Source organism: Mangifera indica, chromosome 10 (assembly GCF_011075055.1).
Source record: "Mangifera indica cultivar Alphonso chromosome 10, CATAS_Mindica_2.1, whole genome shotgun sequence".
Classification (NCBI taxonomy): domain Eukaryota; kingdom Viridiplantae; phylum Streptophyta; class Magnoliopsida; order Sapindales; family Anacardiaceae; genus Mangifera; species Mangifera indica.
This window is the reverse complement of record NC_058146.1, coordinates 1,558,819-1,578,041: the sequence shown is the minus strand read 5'-3', so window position 1 is coordinate 1,578,041 and position 19,223 is coordinate 1,558,819. Positions and strand designations below refer to the sequence as shown.

Here is a 19,223-nt window from a genome sequence, read left to right as displayed (position 1 = left end):
ATTTTTGCATTCAAAACCTGATTTATTAAAATTTATTTTAAACTCTAAACTAGTATGAATTCGTTTTATAACTTTAAAACTATTCATAAATATCTTTATAATTCTATTCAAATTTATAAGCCTAATAAATATACCTTTGTGTAAATATATATTTACCCCATAATTAAATAATAAATATTTTCATCTAAGTCAACTAGAGGCAATAAAACCCGAAGCTAAATTTTTGGGTGCAAATATTGGGTCTCAAGCTTGCCTACCAACTCAATTGACTTACCTATTTCTGTTTAACGCTTACAACAACATGGCAAAGTGAAGAATAGTTTGTCAAACTTTGGGGGTCTATTGAAAAAAAGACGAAAATGATCGCTTTAAAATGTGAATTCTAAAACCTTAAGGGTACCACCGAAATATTTTTCTGGTTATTTCAGAACCACCACTGTCGTTAAATTATCCAGGGATCGTCAAGGTAACAGCTCTCTAGGAACAAATGACTGGCGTTGCCCAATGTTCGTCCTCTTGGGTGGACGTAAAACTACCGCCGAGAGCATCATGCCCAGCGCAGACTTGGAGGGAACAAAGAGGGACGAGAATGGTGGTGATAGAAATGAGGGATAGAAGCAAGAACAGGAAGCCGCTGCAGAGAGGGAGAAATCTCAGCATCGAAGCAATTCAGGCAGTGCAAGCCTTGAAGCGAGCCCGCCAACACAATAATTCATCGGATTTGCACCAAGTTTTTAATTCCAAGTTCAGACGTTTGTTGAAGTTCGATATGATTGCCGTGCTCCGTGAACTCCTCAGGCAGAACCAATGTCTCCTGTCTCTTAAGGTAAATCAATAAATTTCATTAATTTCTTGTTAAAGATAATTATACAAATCAGAAGCTGATATTTTTCAACCAATTTTATTGCTTTTTTTTTTTTTATAGGTTTTCGAAGATATTAGGAGGGAGTCTTGGTACAAGCCGCAGGTTTTGTTGTATGCGGAAATGATTCAGGTATTTGCTGAGAATGGATTGTATGACCAAGTTGAGTATATTTACTTAAGTTTGAAAAGAGAAGATTGTTTAGAGCCTGACATTGAGGGGTTTAATGCAGTTTTGAAAAGTTTAGTAAGTTTTAAGCTCATTGGGTTGGTGATGGATTGTTGTAACCTGATGAAGGCGATTGGTTGTGAGCCAGATAGGTCATCTTTTAGAATACTGATAAATGGCCTAGAAGCAATTGGAGAGACAGCTGCTTCAGGTATTATTAGGCAGGATGCTCTAAAGTACTATGGTGATCTCGACTTCTTGGAGGAGGAAGAGATTACAGCAAGTCCAATCTCCCGCAGAAGCAATACTATATGCACCCAATTTTAAGTATTTAATTGGGTATTTATGTATCATCTATGTATCTAATTAGATACTCAAAACTAGATATATATAGTTTTATTGCTCTACATTGCAGATCGTGGATAAGCTTGTAAGAGCCTTAAACCTTTAATTTATTAATGACAGTGTGGCGCAGAGAATGGCTACTGAATCACCTTGCATGTTTGTTGCTTGTCATTTAATTTTTTTTCACAAAAATGATCGGGCTTGGGAATCGGATGATGTTAATTTAGCCATTTGAAATGAAACCCCTCTTGTCCTGCAACTTCAGTTTCTGTTAACAATCATGTGTGTGATGGTCAGACACTTTCAATGAAATAGCAGAAGTTGACCCATTTTAATGGCTGTACCAGCCACTAATGTGCGTCTGCCATATCAAAACTTGCGGAAGTAGCACTTAAGTTTTCGCATAATTTTGAGAGAAATTTTAACTGTAGTTCAAACAACTCCATCTTTGCTTTTATAATCATCCAATCATTAGAAAATCTGAGTACACAAGACACAACTCCATTATTAAAGAGGGAAGACAACAACAAAATGTATTCCTCTCATCTTTTTAGTTAAATTTTGTCAGTCAACCTGTTTAATATTGTGTAATCTGATAGCAGATGGGAAAAGCAATTGACATATATTGCAAGCCTCTAATTTCAAGTGTAACATTGGTCTTAAGTTAAATCCTCTAATTTCAAGGAACAATGCAGGCATTGTTGCTTCTTTCACGGAGTTCGACTCATAGCTATTTGCTGATTCGATAAGTAAAAGTTCTCCGCCCAACTGATCCAATGTTCTTTTTCTGTAAATAAAAATCCCTCCATCTTCTTCTTCCATCAAAACCCACCTCCTATTTCTGTCATCAATATGGTGAAGCGGCATTCCCCTGTCAATCAAAAAAGCCATATAAACAATAACACAATATAAACAAAACGAAAGGTGAGACTGTTACACTGTTACCTGACATGAAAGAGATAAGAGACATCGTCCATCTCGAGATAAAAGTTAACGGCGTCGATAAACGCACGGTAAGTGTAGATATGGAGGCTGTCGATTCTGGGTTAAGGCAAACGGGGCGCGGAGGTGGCTGCGCTTCTGACTTGTAGTTTGACTTCACAGCTTCGCTATCATACACGTACTCCTTCCAGGCCAAGTGGGTGGAGGAGGAGTAGGCTGGAAAAAAAATGAAACTGAAGCCCTTGGTGGCCATTATGGAGTCAAGCTCGTCGTGAGTGATGATGGGGTTGAACGTTCGAGTGTCCCATAGAGCTAGTTTTCTAAAATCTTCCTCCATTGTTGCTGTGTTTGTGCGTTGGATCGGATAGTTTTGTGGGTGAAAACAGGTATTTTATATTGCAATGTGTACGTACGTTACCTTCCTGTGTTATATTTGATTTGAAAGGATGATTTAATACTTTGGTTTTAAATGCATATCTCATCTCAAAAATCAGTGTTCTTTTTTGTTGTTATTCAAATGCTAGGTGTAACCAATCCTTCTCTGCTGACCAATCCTGTGAATTCTTCTAGACCAAGTGAAGATGGAGATTCAAGCTTCCAGAATCATGGAGGCTGGAGCGTTCCTCTTTATTCTGATCTTTCCTGGATGTATCAAGGCTGCAGAATGCAGCTCTGCTTGACTACCACTGCTCTGTTTTGTGCATTTTCTTGGCCCTTGCAGCTTTGATGTCATCTCTTGGTATCTATCTTGTGTATATGATGCTAGATAGATAGGAAGAGAGGTCTTGTTTTGTTTTGCCCTCTAGTTAGGGGCTTGTCCTAGCAGTGGGGTATCTTTTCCCTCACCTGGCCGTGTTGTGTTGGTTGCTCTTATTTTAGGGTGTTTTTGAACATCATTGCTTTGTTTATAAAACACACACAGCAAAAGAAAAAAAAAATGTTAAGTGTAACTCATTTTGAATGAGACTAGGTAAAATTATTGACATAATTCGAATCAAACTACAATTCAAGTTTGAATATCATCCTCCAACTCTAGAGTTAAATTTAGCCAATTTTTCTCTAATTTATGTTTAAGTTTATTTAAAAAATAAACTCAATTTAAATTTAAATCATACCAAACCAATTAGTCTTTTAAGACCGAGCTTAGTCCCATTGGGTCCAGCCCAAAGTGCAGGTATTAACATATTTCACAATGGTGGCAGGTGTTGAAGTAAAACGCAGCGTAAAGAAGAGCAGTGAAATTTAAAAGGGGTCCTTGTGCATCCATCAAGTGAAACAAGAAGAGCCGAGAACTCCTCTAAACTCCTCTTTGTGGACGCAAAATTTCCCCTTTGAAATTCTTTCCTCACCCCAAACCCTTTGTTTTTCACCAGGAAAAGAATATGATTTTGAATACCCATTTATAGGTTTAGTGTTACTTCTCATTCAAAACCATGTCTTTGCGAATAAAAGCGGTGGTCGACAAGTTCGTGCAGGAGCTGAAGGAGGCTTTGGATGCAGACATACAAGACAGGATTATGAAGGAGAGAGAGATGCAGAGTTACATTGAAGAACGTGAACGTGAAGTCGCCGAACGTGAAGCCGCTTGGAAGGCCGAGCTTTCTCGTCGTGAGGTTAATTTTTTACTCTTTATCTAGTTAATTCTGTTTCATTATAACACTAGCTGCATCGATTTTTCTTACTTAAAATTCCCAGAGTTATTTCACTTTTATCACCTCTTGGATTAGTTAGTTTATTCATTATTATTGCTATTTCACTTCCCTAATTCATATTTCAGTTAAAAAACAGAGGAACCCCCTTCCTAATTTTTGAAGATAATCGTCACTTGTCTCTATTTTATTTATTTGTTTTCTTCACACATAATCTTGAGCTGTTATTTTAAATCTGTCAGGAATTTTTTGAAACTGTTTCTGTTTAATGGATGCCTCTACAACCATGTTTCTTCATACATGAATCTGTTAGTGGCCATAAAAAAGTAAGCTTGTTGAGTGGAAGATTTTTGTTTTTTTAAGGCAATGGAGGTGACCTCGGAACTTTGTATTTAATTTTGTTACTTGAATAATCTTTCCATCTGTCATTTGAGCTGTTCTTTTAATCTGTCGGGCAATTTGTGAATCAGTTTTTTGTTTCTTGCATTCCTTGATAAGTGAGTTAGCTTCGTATGTGCATCAGTAGTCTTATACAATGTGTGCTTTTTGTTGATTTGAAGATTTATGTATTTTTGAGGCTGTGGAAGTGAACTTAGTGCTTTGTATTTGATATTGTTGGTTGAATAATTTTTCCACCTGTTGTTTAAGTTTCAAATTGTGTATTGAGATTCTTGAATATTATTCATTTTCCAGGCTGAGATTGCTAGACAAGAAGCAAGGTTGAAGATGGAGAAAGAAAATCTGGAGAAAGAGAAAAGTGTCCTTATGGGAACTGCATCAAACCAAGATAACCAAGATGGAGCTCTTGAGATTACTGTAAGTGGAGAAAAGTATCGATGCCTCAGGTTTGCAAAAGCGAAGAAATGAGGCTTTACACCAAGGGAGTAGTAACAAGGATAGATTTCATGATTCTCTGCAACTATGTATTTTCTTGATCTTCATTGCCCAACTTTCTATTCATTCAAATGCATAAATATGTAAATTTATGTATGCAATTCAATTATAGTAGAATTGATGATGTCCTTGGGTACAAATTGATTCAATCAAGAAAGAAGGCATGTATGATTAATGAAATTGAATGGAGTATTATGATCCATCTTTTAATTGTCTAATATACTAGCCAAGTATCAGGATGTGATGTTATTTTGAAGTTTGCCTCATTCTTAACTGTTTGAACATGACAAAGGATTTTTTTTTTTTTTTAAATACTTCTTACTTTTCTTTAAGATAAATTATATATTTATCATAAACTGGAACAACCTTTGCATCAAGGTTTAGTTATGTTATAAGCATTTATTTCTAGCTAATGATCTGTTAGGTTTATCTCTGCTGGGTTTAGATTCTGCCGAATACTGTAGTTTGACAAGTATAGCATTTCGCAATTCTACTAGGACTACTTTGTGATTTTTCTTCTGATTCAGCATTCTTGTGATAATGTGAACTATAATTTGCCTGTGCATTCCTTGTTATGCATCATAGAGATTAATGTTATGCCTACCAAATTCTCTAGGCACAGGACAGGAAAGTGAGGACAATGGCAGCCAGGCCAGAGACATTTATGATTTGTTTTTGCACATTGGAATTCAATGGCAGGTGCTCTGGTTTATCACCACTTAAGTCCAGAGCATGAATTCAGGAACACTTCTTCCTGACCTTTCTTTCATCACAAGTTGACAAATTGTTTGTGAACATAAAGTAAATTTTTTGGCATAATTTTGGTGTGGCTAAATATAGTTATATACTTACCCAAAAAAATTGTTCCTTACAGTCAGTTCCTTTCAAAAGAAGGTTAGAAAAGATTAATCTGTTCACCCTCAAAATTCAATATAATAATAGTTTGCCTCCGGTATAGTCTGAGGAAGAATTATCAAATTTGATTTTTTCTGCAGCCTGACGTAAATTTGGACTAGCAACAGACAGTTTATGTTAACTTCGAATCACTGCAGAAAATTTTCATTCTTTGCTTAACTTACCAGTTATCAAACCTTGAGGCATTCATTCATCAAGGATGTAGAAACTTATGACAACAGTGAGATCATGACAGGGGCAAGAAGCGGTTCCAAAGGCTTGATTGTCAAGACTAAAATACAAGTTTTCAACCTTTTAAAATGGCCAAATTGTTTAGGTGAGATTTGTAATAGGGTTACTTTTTAATTTTTTTTAAATAACTGGACGGTGAATTATTATTTTAGTCATGAAGGGTAGAAAAGTTTTTAGGCCAAACCATGGGTGGTAACATGTACGTTACTATTCTGGAAGCTCTGCATATGGCAATATTTATAAAGCATATTCCATTTTCCATATGCATGCCGAAGAAGAAGAGAGGGTCCATCATCTGCCCCTCAACTTGGAATCCTAGATACAGCTTTCTCTCTTTTTCTCTGTTCTTTTCTTTCTAATAGCATTTCACTTCTTCAAATAAACCGAACAAAACCCGAAATGGAGAGCGCTTCTGAGCTGGTCCCTTTCCCGTTACTTCAAACTCCGATCGAATCAAACTACAGGGCATGCACCATTCCCTACAGATTCCCCTCGGACAATCCCAGAAAAGCCACCCCTGCTGAGGTTTCTTGGGTCACCCTATTTGTCAATTCCATTCCTTCTTTCAAGTAATTTATCCCCTTCAATTCTATTTATTTTTATATCCTTTTTGTTGTAATTCTACTTAAGTTGTCAATTATTTTTAATCCCTTTCAGGCAACGAGCTGAGACTGATCCTACTGTCATTGATGCTCCTGCTAGAGCTCAAAAATTTGCTGAAAGGTATATGTTTTGGTTCTCTCGTGATCTATCTTTTGTATGAATCTTTTTCTTTTCAGTCTGGGAAGTTAGGTTCTCTGTTTGTATAAGTCTGCTGTTTTAAAAGTATTGTTCTTTACATAATAGAGGTTTCATCCGGTTAGGCATTTTGTACTTGGACTTCATGGGAATGAGTTAATCCGTATCACTCGTCCTGTGAGTTGCAATTAGTGTAATTCTAGCAATTAATGTGTTGTCTGAAATTTTGATTGCCTTAAGGTATGCTGAGATACTTGAGGACTTTAAGAAAGATCCAGAGAGTCATGGCGGCCCACCTGATTGCATTGTAAGTCAAGCTTTTGGATGTTCTTTTACCGTCTTCAAAATGATTTAGTGAAGCGGTTTAGTTTGGAGGATCTAAAATTTTTTCTTTTGTTATGTCTTTTTTTTTTTCTTTTCTGTGTGTGTTGGCGGTTTATCGAAGCTTCTTTGCCGAATTCGTGAGCAAATCCTTAGAGAACTGGGATTCAGAGACATATTTAAAAAAGTCAAGGTAAGTTTAAACTTCTGTAGTTTCTTTCCTTTACATACCAAACCTGCAGAGTGTATATACCAGTGAAATATATAACATTGTAAATGAACTGATTGCAAAGGCTGAAATGCAATTGCTTGGTAGAACAGTTGGAATGAGAAACCTTTTGTCTAGTTGGGATTGTTATAAATGGAGGGTTTTGGTCTGGCATTAGTTCTTTGTTCATAACTCAGGGAACTTGTACAGGAAGTGCAAAGATTTCTGGGTATAAAAATTTTGAAAAAAATAAAAACAATGGTGTAGAGGGGGTGGGAAAGTGATATGTAAGAGCCATAATACTCTTTAGATCCCTTTGGTTCACTGACTGAGAATCTTGGCTGGTCATCGAAAGTAAGAAATGAGGGACAATGGAGGAGAGGGGATTTTAAATATTGGTGAGCTTTCTATTTTTGTTTATTTCAAACATGGCTGATCCTTTTTGTGACAATTTGCTAATAGGATGAGGAGAATGCTAAAGCTATATCCTTGTTTGGAGATGTAGTTCGTCTTAACGATGCTATCGAAGAGGAAGGGAAGCGCCTAGAGTCTTTGGTTAGGGGAATATTTGCAGGAAACATATTCGATCTTGGTTCAGCAAAGGTAGTTTAATCCTTTATCTTATGGCTTTTAGAAAATTTCTGGAAACATGTCATTTGGTTCTGACAGTTTGTACACTCGTTGTAAGTGCTCTTAAATTATTAATTCTGTTAAAAGCCTGAAAACTTGTTCACAAACTACTTTTGGGATTAAGTTCTCTCTTAAGCAGAGGTTTTCATGCGTTTTCTCATCTTAGGCACAGACTTTGTTGTTTTCACTCTTTCTCTTGTACTCATCTGTATAAAAAAGGAGAGACTTAAATAAGAGCATTTGTTTTCTTTGTTTATGCTTTCTATTTGGAGTACTCTATGCCTTAGCAGCCTTGCTGTTGCATTAATCTCTTTGCTTCTTTGCTCTCACACTGCCTTCATTTATTTATATATTTTTTCAGCTGTGCTGCATATGCTTATAATAATGTTCTTATTTTGTTCCCATGATCATTTGTTTTTTCATCAATATTGCAACAGAAATAGTTAATAGCTGCAGTTTATGTGATATCACATGTGATTTTTTTTTATCACCTTTCTGAAGCTTGCTGAGGTCTTCTCAAGAGATGGCATGTCCTTTTTGGCTAGTTGTCAAAACCTTGTCCCACGACCTTGGGTTATTGATGACTTGGAAACGTTCAAAGTGAAATGGAGCAAGAAACCTTGGAAGAAGGTTAGTCCAATATTTCGATATATGTTACAGGATATCTTTTTTTCCATAAAAAGGGTCATGTCTTTAGTAGCATTTATTGAAAAAGAACCAATGCTTTATGTGTCTCTCATTCTCTAATCAGTTTCATTGCTTCCATGATAGGCCGTCATTTTTGTTGATAATTCTGGTGCTGATATAATTTTGGGCATTTTACCATTTGTAAGGGAGTTACTCCGTCTTGGAACTCAGGTTTGCTTTCACAAATGGTCATGTCTATTCAATGCAACTGAATTTTGCAGTCAAGAGACTAAGGGTTCTGTGCAACTTTTCATATGTGCTATTCTGTTATAATTTTTTGAATTTATGCTGTTTACTTGACCCAGTGTAAAATAATATTTAAAAAAAAAAGTGAGATGCTTGTTGTCTGAGAGTTATACTGTCTGCACCTCTGTTTCAGCATTTTATTTGTACAAAATATTGTAAGGGACTTAGAGCACCACAGAATTTGATACCAACATAATATTCATGCTTAAGGATGGTTATGAGAGTTGAGTTAATCTTTTCTTTTAATACTACATTTATATCTGGTTTAGGTAACATGATATAGTTTGTAATTTTTAATTGAACATGACATCATTTTGGTTTGAGAATTAAGGTGATGAGCGAATGTAATTTTCTTTTGGAATGCATACATTTGCATAAGTGACATTATTCATTGGATGGATTTTTTAGATCATGACTTTATTTTAGCATTCTAGCAGTGGTTGTCATTTTCTTTTAAAGCAAAAATACCCCATCTTTTCTTTTGTCTCTTTCCAGTTATTTTAAAGAAATCTACTCATGACATCTCGTACATGTATACAGGTTGTGTTGGCTGCAAATGATTTACCATCAATCAATGATGTAACTTACAGTGAACTGATTGACATCATTGCAAAGGTGACAGATCAGAACTTTTAGAATTATGATTGTTTTTTATTCTTGTTTGTGACCCTGACATAGCTCCCAATGTCCAGTTGAAGGATGAAAGTGGGAAGCTCATGGGTGTTGACACTTCAAATCTTTTTATTGCCAACTCTGGCAATGATTTGCCGGTAAGAAATGAAAGTGTTATTTCTTATAAATCTGTGCATAGGTTCAGTGGATGCCCTTGGTACACTGCATGTTAATCATTTTTGTTGATCTATTGTTCATTTTTCCCATTTTCTATAGGTTATTGATCTTGCAAGAGTATCACAAGAGCTTGCCTACCTAGCTAGTGATGCAGATCTAGTTATCTTGGAAGGCATGGTAAGTTCTTAACATCTAAACATACTACTGCTAAATTACTCTTTTTGTTTTTTGTTTGAAGGCTCTGTGTTTTTCTTTTGTGTTTTTAAGAATGTGGTGAGAATTACAGTCAAAATGGTAACCTGGATGAGAGTGGCTATTGGTTATAAGTTCTGTTTCAGTAAGCTCTGCTTTATGGTACAAGACTTTTCAGCATAAGCATGTTTTTCATCCAATGCAATCCATGTACCTCTCTTTGAGAATATAAATTGGTTTGCGCTTTTAGGATTACCTTGATGGGGGATGGATAATCATATAAATGTATACGATTATAATACCCTCTCTTACTATCATCAGAGTTCTTAAAGTGAAATTGGTTAAAATGTTGAATTCTTTAACTTCGTTTAGTTTTTTTTTTTTTTTTTTTGACCTTTTATCAATTCTGCAACATAATATAGAGTTTCCATCGCATTTGGCAGGGTCGTGGAATTGAGACAAATCTCTATGCTCAATTTAAATGTGATTCCCTAAAGATTGGAATGGTAATGATTCTTCCCTACTTTGTTGCCTTTTCAATAATTTCAATTAACAAACATAGCCTTAATGTGCAGGCTTATTTTTTTTCTCTCTCTTTAGTTAACTTTGTTCACTCTTTCCTGCAGGTGAAACATCCTGAGGTTGCCCAGTTTCTTGGAGGTCGACTCTATGACTGTGTCTTCAAATACAATGAAGTTTCTAGTTAATGCTCATTCTTTTCCTGTACTTTTAACACAACTAATTCTGTGTTGGTCATTTGATATTCATAGTATTAGGTCATAGCACCTAGAAACTTAAACCTGCAAACTTAAAAATTTTCGACCCTTTCATCAATAATGAACTCCAAAAATTATTTACATGCACCCTGAATATTTTCTACGCTTGTAAGCTTGGGTGCATTGTATCTTCACTTAAAATTCTATTACATAGTTACTATTATTTTGGTAATAAGCTTAGAGAAAAGTTTTTTATTACAATCTGTTGTCTAATTGTTGTCAATAACATCTCAATGGTGTGGTTTCTATGGATAGCCTATTTTCCTGAAAGTCATCTCTGCTCAAGTCCCAGTGCAAAACAAAAATTCAAAGATTTGTGAACCAGAGTCAAATATCGGTCGGTATAGAGAAATTGTAGCCAAGGTTAAAGAACATCAAGAGAACCAAGAAAATTGACTAGTGTCTAAACGACATCAGCCAGAATATGAATATCCAGTGATCGAAATTTTTATTATTGAGACCTTTTTCTGGATTGTGATTTAACGTCGAAATTTTACAATTTGTGGTCCGTGTTTTTGAGGGTTAACATTCGGGGATAATTGATAAAATCATTATGAAAGCCTTGTTTAATTTTGGTGCTTATGTGGCTAAATAGTGACGTCACACATTCGATGACTCTGTCACATAAGTTTCCTTGTCAGTCTACACAAATGAGTCAGAATCTATAAATTCATAATAGTTAAATAAAATTAAAAATATAATTTCTCGTATAATATTTCATATATTTTAAGATATAATTTAAAAAACTACATTAATAAAAAATTTTAATTGATATATTATAAAATTAAAAATATCACAAATTCTTTCAAAAATAGAAAATTTATTATACATAAATAAATATATCAATATATAATAATAAATTATATCATATAATATATTATATTATATTAATATTATAATAAACATTATTTTTCACATTGTATGGTATCCACCCACCTCAGTATTATCTGAAAGGAAAGGGTAAGGACGTCCATGGCAAGGTAAATAGCGATAATTCTATCTGAATTCGGTTGGTACCGAACACGCATCAACGTTGCCGACATTTGGATTAATACGACACCGCCAACGTGGAGCACATAAAATCACATAAGTAAACACCTATAAAAAATTGAAAAATAACAGAAAAAGAAAAAACAGGGCTTCAGTTTCATAAAATAAACTAAGAAACAGGATTTTACAACTTAAATCCACACCAAGGTCGGAAAATTCAGAGTCGTAAGCTTTTCTTTCTTCAACTAATTATAACAAATATTACAGTACAGTTTTTTTTTTTTTTTTGGTCTATATATATCAGAGGTCAATTTGATGATTATGATGTAATAAATTGGAAAAGGAAAAGGAACAAAAATTCACAGGACATGAACTTTTACTTAAAGAAACAATTGCGGGCAGCGGGGGGAAGTTACCACTATCTTTGTAGCTTTCCGGCAGACTGCAAGTATACCGAGACAGAAACAACACTGAAAACAAAGCAACATTCAGTGAATAAATAGCCCAGTATGACTATTAATGTTGAAATTCATAATCGGCAAAATGATGCTCCTGTCAGTCGTAGACATGGCAAATGCAGAGCATCAAAACTAAAATGGTGATGTCAAACAAATTTTATCAAACTACCAAATATCTAGATTTGTGTTTTTTTTTTGGTTGGTAATTCTATTTTGACTCGGCTAAACCACCTACACACAGGCCATCATTGCTGGACACCAGGTCACCAGTGTTCTTGGAAATGTATTATAATAATGGTAAATGGCGTGTGGAAAGAGTAAACTTACGTAGCACCAAGAAAAAAGGCAAGGGAAAGATGAAAACCAAAGAGGAACACAGAAACAACTGCTGTGAGAAGCATTGCCACCGACGTAGAGTACACCTGCACAACATTATGCAGCTAAATAAGCATAAAATACCAAATAAATGGTGCAGAAAATCCATAACCATCACTGAAGTTTTTTTGATAATCAAATTGACACTATCCAACAAAGTGTGGTATACCATGCTGACAATGGTAGGAAGAACATCAGGTGCATTGCATTTTATGCATATGCATCTGCTTTTGTTATTTTGATATGAAACAAAATCAAAGTTGTCCCTATTGCACAACATACAATCATTCATAGAAGCACCGGAAACCAGTGACAATTACGTTAGATAGACAGAAAGCCCAAAGTTTATAGGGAGAAGCAAGATCTCCGAAGAAAAATGATGATGGTTTTCTCTAGAACTTTGTACCACTTACCCAGCACTCTTTAGTCAAGAGAGAGGTAACAAAAGAGAGTGTTCATTGTTCTTTCGCTACCTAAATAGTTTTCCCTATCATTATTGTTCTTTCTCACACTTCTTTTGGTTTTCTCACTCCTAATTTTCTCCCATAGGCTGTCTCATGATGTTTTACATCTATGTTTACAAACGGCTAGCTTTTGTCAAAACAGAAAATCTAAACCTAATAAGCTAATTTCACACCAATTTGTCAATTAGCAAACAAAATTATGTAAACCTTACTTAAAAGTGAAACATCTGATTTACCTTAACAATATTGTCGGCGTATTTCATCACCATGGACACAGCAATCCCACTGCACAGATAAAAATTAAGATGTATATATTTATGCACCTAGTACAAAAACAATATATGGGAAATGACAATTTAAAAATTAGATATCTTTAAAATACTTTTAAAGTTGTTATGGGCTGTAAATGAAATGAGATTTCTGTATGATGCAGGTAACCTTCTCCAAAACCCACAAAGCATATAAAGCATGAGGAATTGAGTGACTGTAGTTGGTTATCTTGAAACTTAGTTTCTTCCCCACAAAAGATTTCATATATGGTAGCATTATTGACACTCACCACTTTTTATCCTCAAACTAATGCATAGCCTTTTTTAGTGTTATCAAATGTACAATAGAAAATAAGAAGCAAACTATATATTGATCAAGCCATAAAAGTGGAGTAACATACCTGAGGGCATGATTAAGAATCATGAGAACTGTAATTAATGAGTATCCATGAAAGAAGCCCCTGAACACAAAATGCTTTACTTATAACTTACATGTAACTATAAGATTAACTAGGAAATATTAACTCGTTATATAATAACTCCTTTTAAATGCATAAAATAGATGGATTTTTTCATTTAAAAACATGGATGGATATATTCAATGATCTAGCCACAAATAGACACAAAGATCTACTCATGTAACACACACACAAAGTAGATAGACTATAAGAGCAGAATTAGTGATAGAAATCTTGAAACTACTTGTTCATGACTGCATCGAAATCTTGAATCACTATTGCAACAGCATTGAAAGCCATCCCAAAGACATACAACCAGAAATTTTGCACATTTATATTTCTTGAAGGTCGCTTTTTAATTATAGCCTGCCAACACAAAAACAAGCACAGTATTGAATTAGAATTTCCTTTATGATTAAAAAGAGAAATGCACAATGCACTTTATGGAGATTTTGACATCCTGAACCAGAGTTTTTCCCAGAATCATTTACAACTATTTAAATATAAACATCTTGGCCAGAAGATAGTATACAAACACTAATATCTATTGGAAGCATGAAACATCTCAACATAAATGAGGAGCATGTCAGGTACTTCAAAACTTTCACCTCAGTATACACTCCAGCAAAACCGCTTAAAAGTGCCATCACCTGCAAAAGCATTTACCAACTGTTACAAAGCATGCATAAGCCATTAAATATACTTAAAACTTCTTGCTTCTACCGGATTAAGAGTTTATAATTCATTAGCAACTCACAATGGCCATTACCCAGCCTTGAAAAGGTGTTTGAAGGACATGATCCGAACTGCCAAAACAACGTAGAACTGATTTTAATGCAGGAGATCATGAATAATAGTTCAAAATTTTCATATAATTATACATACTATGTAAGTCAAAATTCTTCATTCCATACTTGAAGAGTTAGGACCATTAATGTTGATTTGCCAACTAAGAGTATCAGGAAAATGACATTAGACAAATCTTGGCCTATCTAGTCAAATGAAGCAATCTCAGAGAAAAGAAGAGCTCAAAAACTTACTTAGAGTTCAGCTGTGCTGTGGTGCATCCACAACATAATAGAATGAAAGCTGCCCACTGAATCTCGCTTAGCCTGAAAATTGCATACAGGTCAGATATCATGCCTAGTTAGAATTCTATAATAACTCTCTTTTTATTCAGGTTTATCTTCAGCAAGTAAACACTGATTTTTCCTAAAATTCTAAGCGTTCTTAAATCCTTAAAATAAAGAAATAAGTAAAGGCACACAAACAAATAAAACGATGTTTCCATAATATTTCTCTTGATTTGCTAATTACACATTATTAACAATAATTTCTATCACAAAAAGGCATATAAGCTGCAAAGAACGCACTTTTTCTTAAGTATGATTCGGTATAAAACACCCGTGCTGATAATGTTTAGGTTCTTCAGTATCTGGTAACCCGGTGCATCCACATAGGCAAAGATGTAATACTACCACATGAAATAGGAGAAAATAAAATCAGGTTCAGGAAACAATAATACCATGCTATTGATATCCAAAAATAATAATAAAACAAATAACCACAACTATCAACCTGGAGAAGATTCTTCACAAGGTAAAGTGCCGCAGGAATGGGGTAAACAATAACTTCATCCAAAGTCGTACTCAACCTAGTCCACAAAGGATACAAATTAAAAACAAGAAATTACTCCAAGCTTGTATAACATTAAGTTACCAACAACTGAAAAAAGGGGAAAATTACTAAGACCATGCTGCAGCCAGTTTAACACAACTACAAAATCAAGATAATATTAATACTTCCAACTCCAAAAAAAAAAAAAAAATCTATTGGCTGAAAGAAATAATTAATGAAAACCTGTTATCTTCAGTGACACCTTCACTACTCCAAATTCTCGCCAAGGCAGCAAGCGATAATGCACATTTCAAAGTTTCCACCTAATTTTATTTCCATAAGACAAGATAAAAAGGGTCAAATTCAATCAGCATTCATTACCAACATTTTAGAATCGAAAGTAACATAGAACAAGTCCTTATTCCTCACCAAAAAATTAGCAGTCGTAACACTATACTCATACTTTCCAGCTCTCTTAGACCACACAATCAATATGGCTTGTGAACTCGTCAGAACAGTCAGCGCAAGTGTAACCATTGACCTATTCCAATCAAATGCCAATATTTAAAAAAAAAAAAAAAACTATTTTTGAAACACAAAAGAATGAAATCTTTCTCACTTACTTGCGCTTCCACTTGGACCGTTCACCAGCGCTTGCAGCCACATTACTAACTGAAACAACAGTTCAGATAAACAGTAAGCACAATTTGATGTTCACAAAAATCAAAATTCAGAATTCGAAAGTTAAATACATACTAGCTGAAAGAGGTTTTCCTCTCAAGCTCTCTAAGTCATTAGCATCTCGGCCACCTCCATCGTTATCCTGCACTTCATTCACATTTACAGTTAAATTCTGAACATTGATGATGGTAGGGGCAAATACGGAAACTTGTACCTCGTCTTTGATTTTTCTATACTCCATCTGCTGGGAGATCTCTGAGTTTTGCGAATTTTGTTTGGGCAAACAAAGATCTCACACTCGATTCACCGATCTGTTGATCAACGTTAAAAAAATTTTAAAAGACAAAATTAAAAATGATGTTGGGCTGAAGGCCCATGCCAGATTGATCCGCGAACAGGACTCATATTAAATTGTTATGTATGGGATGACATGTATGTGGCAGTTATTTATAGTTATTTACGTTTTTGGCCAAGCCTGTAGGTGATGACTGATCCAGACTTCTCAACTAACAGCTAAAGGTGGTCCCTAACTTACAGTTGGGCCAATGCTCGCCCGCCATGTCAAGATAAAGTAGTTTTCTTGATTATGTATGAATGTATGATGGCACATACATCCATGTGTGGACCCTACCATAACAGCGTGCCTACTCACCGGCCACCCTCCATAAAAGCAAAAGAATAAAACAGGCTGTGATGGAGCTGTGAAGCTGTTATTGTGAACACTACATTTCACCTCTTTAATTTCTTCTTCCTTTCTCTACTCTTCCTCTCCTCATCTCTTCTTTTTCTTCAATTAAACGCCGGCGACCATGAGCTCGATTATTCAAAGTTTCCAGAAGAACCACGCGCTTCCGCTCTCACAAACAGACTCCACGGCCGACCAGAAGAAGCCATGCCTCCGTCGCCGGCTATCTTCTCTCTCTCTAAAGATTCAGCCCCTCTCTTCGAAAACAACTTCTTGGGCGTTTCAGAGGTCGAAATCTGTTTCCTCCATGGGGGAATACGCGGGGACTTCGATAAGGAATTGGTGGGACTGGGGGTGGACTTGGATCTTGTCAAGAAAGCCCACGTTTGCTAAAGATCTGGAGATGAACGAAGAAGAAACTGTACTTCTTGGTTCCCACAATAGGGGAAGTTGGAGGCATGTCTTTTACAAGGTGAGGTGTGAGCTTAAAAAGCTTTTAAGATCTGACAGAGTTGGCCTTCCTCAAACGTGCAAGTACACTTCTCTTGATTATTCCAAGAATTTCGATGATGGAAAGCCATTGTTTCAAGATTAAATCATAAATGTACTTAATTTTGGATGCTCTTGTGTGGGAAATTGTATTTCTTGGAGGTGTTCATAGAAGTAAAGCTCAATGTGGGTATCTTTTTTCTGGAATAAGATGAATTAAGATTCTAAAGATTCAGATCCGTCAATGGAAGATAGAAAAGAAAAGAAAGAAAGGATTTTTTGTATGGGTTCAATTTAATTACTCTCTTTAACGTCGTTTTGGCTCCTTTTGTTAATGTTGATTCAGGAAGTGTATGCAGAGGAGGAGGAGGAAGAAGAAGATAGAATCTGTGCTTATCGATAAAAGGGAAAAGGTTGCAGGGTCTTCTCATGTATACCAATCCATCATCAATGAACTGGTGCATCTATTTTTTTGTATTTGGTCTAGTAAATACGATTCTTATCAAGCATTATTATTTGATTATTTATTTTCTTTCTTGTGTTTCAAACTGCCAGAAGTGTCATATTATGTGTAATTCAATATAGATGGAAATGTTGTTTCTTGCAAGCAATCTCGGAATGAGACTTCAAGCTCGGTTTGAATGGTTGGTTTAGAGTATTGATGAAGGAATGAATAGTATCTTAAACTTGAGTCAATCTGTTGAGTTAGAGTCATTTAAGTTCAACTCACTCAAATCAAATTTGGATTCAACTTTGAGTCACGCAACTCCACCCCTGCTTGGAATTTCATTACCAATACCAAAATGCTGATGAGTTAAGTGATTTGACTTTAAATTATCAACAATCTTGGCAGACTTGAGTTTAGATTGAATTTGAATTGAAACAAACTAAATCAAACTAGTTCGATCTGAGAACGAGAGTGTATTACAGAAAAGCAGGACAAAATGATGCCAAATTCGTACTCACCCATGTGAAGGAATGCCCGTTTAGCTTGCTTCATCATCTCCAATTTTTTTTTGGTAACTAAAAAAAAAAAAATGGAGGTGATGAATCAAGCTAGGCGGGCATCCCTTCACTTGGTTCATCATCTCCAATTTTTTTTAATTAAAAAAGAAAAAGAAAATTGGAGATGATGAACCAAGCTAAACGGGGATCCCTTCACATGGGTGAGTACGAATTTGGCATCATTTTGTCCTGCCTTTCTGTAATTCAGTCTCATTCCACCGACTAAGGCTGGACTGGGCAATTCGATTCTGAATTAACGCATAAAAAAAGAGAGAAGAAAGAGTGTCGGTGCATAAATTGGGTTGCCCCAACCCAAATCATTCAAAAAGTACATATAGCTTATTACATTTTGTGTTTTTGACTACAGAACTCTGCTGGCCACAGGGACCCCATCTTGCCCGCCGCTAAATTTATGCATTGAATTTTGAAGGTCAATGATCTGTTCATTGCCTACATTACAGGAAAACATCACCCTGGAATTTGGCTTTTGAATACTTTAATATAATTGATACAGCCAAGAAGAAGAAAATAATTCTTTCGGTTGGAAAGTGGTAAGTGTGGAAGGTAGTAGTTAGGGGATAACTCTCAACTCTAAAGCCATATTTATCACCTGTTCAAATGTCATAATTTTGGTTTCTAGTCTACCATGTTTCTTTAACTTGATTTTAGATCCAATGATGTCCAAGAAAATTAGTCTTACCTAGGGCTGGATTCGAACCGAGTCAAACTCGGCTCGGTTCATATATGGGCAGCTCGAGTTCGGCTCGAGCTCGACTAAAACCAGCTCGTTTTTGGCTCACGTTCGGCTCAGTTCGACTGGTTTTTCATTATCAAAACGACATCGTTTTTAATATATATTAACCAAAACGACGTTGTTTTGTATAAAAAATTTTAAAAAAAAATCTACCGAGCCAACTCGAGCTCGATCGAGCTGAGCCAAGCTCAGCTTGTTTCGGGCCCGATCGAGCCGAGCTTGGCTCGGCTCGAATCCAGCCCTAGTCTTACCTACCTCTTTTTCTACCTCCATCAGAAAACTATTATTGCCAATGATTTAAACATTCACATGCCATTTTTAGTAGCTTCAATAGCAAGCTGGGTCACCTCTAGCTTTGGGTGGTTTCCAATTTATATATTGAAAA

General features: G+C 35.5%; 6 protein-coding genes across 9 annotated transcripts in view; 4 read left to right on the top strand and 2 right to left on the bottom strand.

Annotated features, from left to right (window-relative positions):
- Window positions 1-414: 414 nt before the first annotated feature.
- LOC123228194 (protein THYLAKOID ASSEMBLY 8, chloroplastic-like) lies at window positions 415-3,820 on the top strand. Of its 3 annotated transcripts, XR_006504640.1 has the most exons (4): window positions 415-826; window positions 926-994; window positions 1,978-2,703; window positions 2,842-3,820. XR_006504640.1 is itself a non-coding variant. In XM_044653490.1 (3 exons), the coding sequence occupies exons 1-3, from the start codon at window positions 488-490 to the stop codon at window positions 1,098-1,100; spliced, it is 414 nt and encodes a 137-aa protein (XP_044509425.1). In that variant the 5' UTR covers window positions 420-487; the 3' UTR covers window positions 1,101-1,344. The 3 variants fall into 3 exon arrangements, 2 of the variants coding, with proteins under 2 accessions (XP_044509425.1, XP_044509424.1); XM_044653490.1 differs by lacking the exons at window positions 1,978-2,703; window positions 2,842-3,820 and adding an exon at window positions 1,095-1,344 and having other exon boundaries at window positions 420-826; XM_044653489.1 differs by lacking the exons at window positions 1,978-2,703; window positions 2,842-3,820 and having other exon boundaries at window positions 421-826; window positions 926-1,520.
- On the top strand, window positions 3,595-5,078 carry LOC123228195. Its single transcript, XM_044653491.1, has 2 exons — window positions 3,595-3,930; window positions 4,660-5,078. The coding sequence occupies exons 1-2, from the start codon at window positions 3,751-3,753 to the stop codon at window positions 4,831-4,833; spliced, it is 354 nt and encodes a 117-aa protein (XP_044509426.1). The 5' UTR covers window positions 3,595-3,750; the 3' UTR covers window positions 4,834-5,078.
- Window positions 5,079-6,215: 1,137 nt separating this feature from the next.
- On the top strand, window positions 6,216-10,616 carry LOC123227477 (damage-control phosphatase At2g17340-like). The gene is made up of 12 exons (XM_044652288.1): window positions 6,216-6,575; window positions 6,664-6,729; window positions 6,985-7,051; window positions 7,190-7,258; window positions 7,736-7,876; window positions 8,405-8,533; window positions 8,675-8,761; window positions 9,377-9,451; window positions 9,529-9,606; window positions 9,725-9,802; window positions 10,261-10,323; window positions 10,444-10,616. The coding sequence occupies exons 1-12, from the start codon at window positions 6,406-6,408 to the stop codon at window positions 10,522-10,524; spliced, it is 1,104 nt and encodes a 367-aa protein (XP_044508223.1). The 5' UTR covers window positions 6,216-6,405; the 3' UTR covers window positions 10,525-10,616.
- An 840-nt stretch (window positions 10,617-11,456) lies between these two features.
- LOC123227478 (CMP-sialic acid transporter 4-like) lies at window positions 11,457-16,281 on the bottom strand. 2 transcript variants are annotated; one of them, XM_044652290.1, is made up of 16 exons: window positions 16,120-16,281; window positions 15,981-16,047; window positions 15,848-15,896; window positions 15,654-15,765; window positions 15,468-15,547; window positions 15,186-15,261; window positions 14,981-15,081; window positions 14,648-14,719; window positions 14,365-14,413; window positions 14,216-14,257; window positions 13,852-13,973; window positions 13,551-13,610; window positions 13,117-13,165; window positions 12,369-12,463; window positions 12,000-12,053; window positions 11,457-11,691 (listed from the first exon to the last, which is right to left on the bottom strand). In XM_044652290.1, exons 1-15 carry the CDS (start codon window positions 16,144-16,146, stop codon window positions 12,002-12,004), a joined length of 1,053 nt encoding a protein of 350 aa, XP_044508225.1. In that variant the 5' UTR covers window positions 16,147-16,281; the 3' UTR covers window positions 11,457-11,691; window positions 12,000-12,001. The 2 variants fall into 2 exon arrangements, with proteins under 2 accessions (XP_044508225.1, XP_044508224.1); XM_044652289.1 differs by lacking the exon at window positions 11,457-11,691 and having other exon boundaries at window positions 11,721-12,053; window positions 16,120-16,280.
- Window positions 16,282-16,714: 433 nt separating this feature from the next.
- Window positions 16,715-17,185, top strand: LOC123227763. The gene has a single exon (XM_044652882.1). The coding sequence runs from the start codon at window positions 16,715-16,717 to the stop codon at window positions 17,183-17,185; it is 471 nt and encodes a 156-aa protein (XP_044508817.1).
- Window positions 17,186-18,445: 1,260 nt separating this feature from the next.
- LOC123227762 (probable anion transporter 5) overlaps window positions 18,446-19,223 on the bottom strand; it is a 5,212-nt gene continuing 4,434 nt past the window's right edge. Inside the window, exon 4 of the mRNA XM_044652881.1 lies at window positions 18,446-18,557. Within this exon, the coding sequence (XP_044508816.1) occupies window positions 18,446-18,557 (112 nt within the window). The remainder of the gene's footprint in view (window positions 18,558-19,223) is intronic.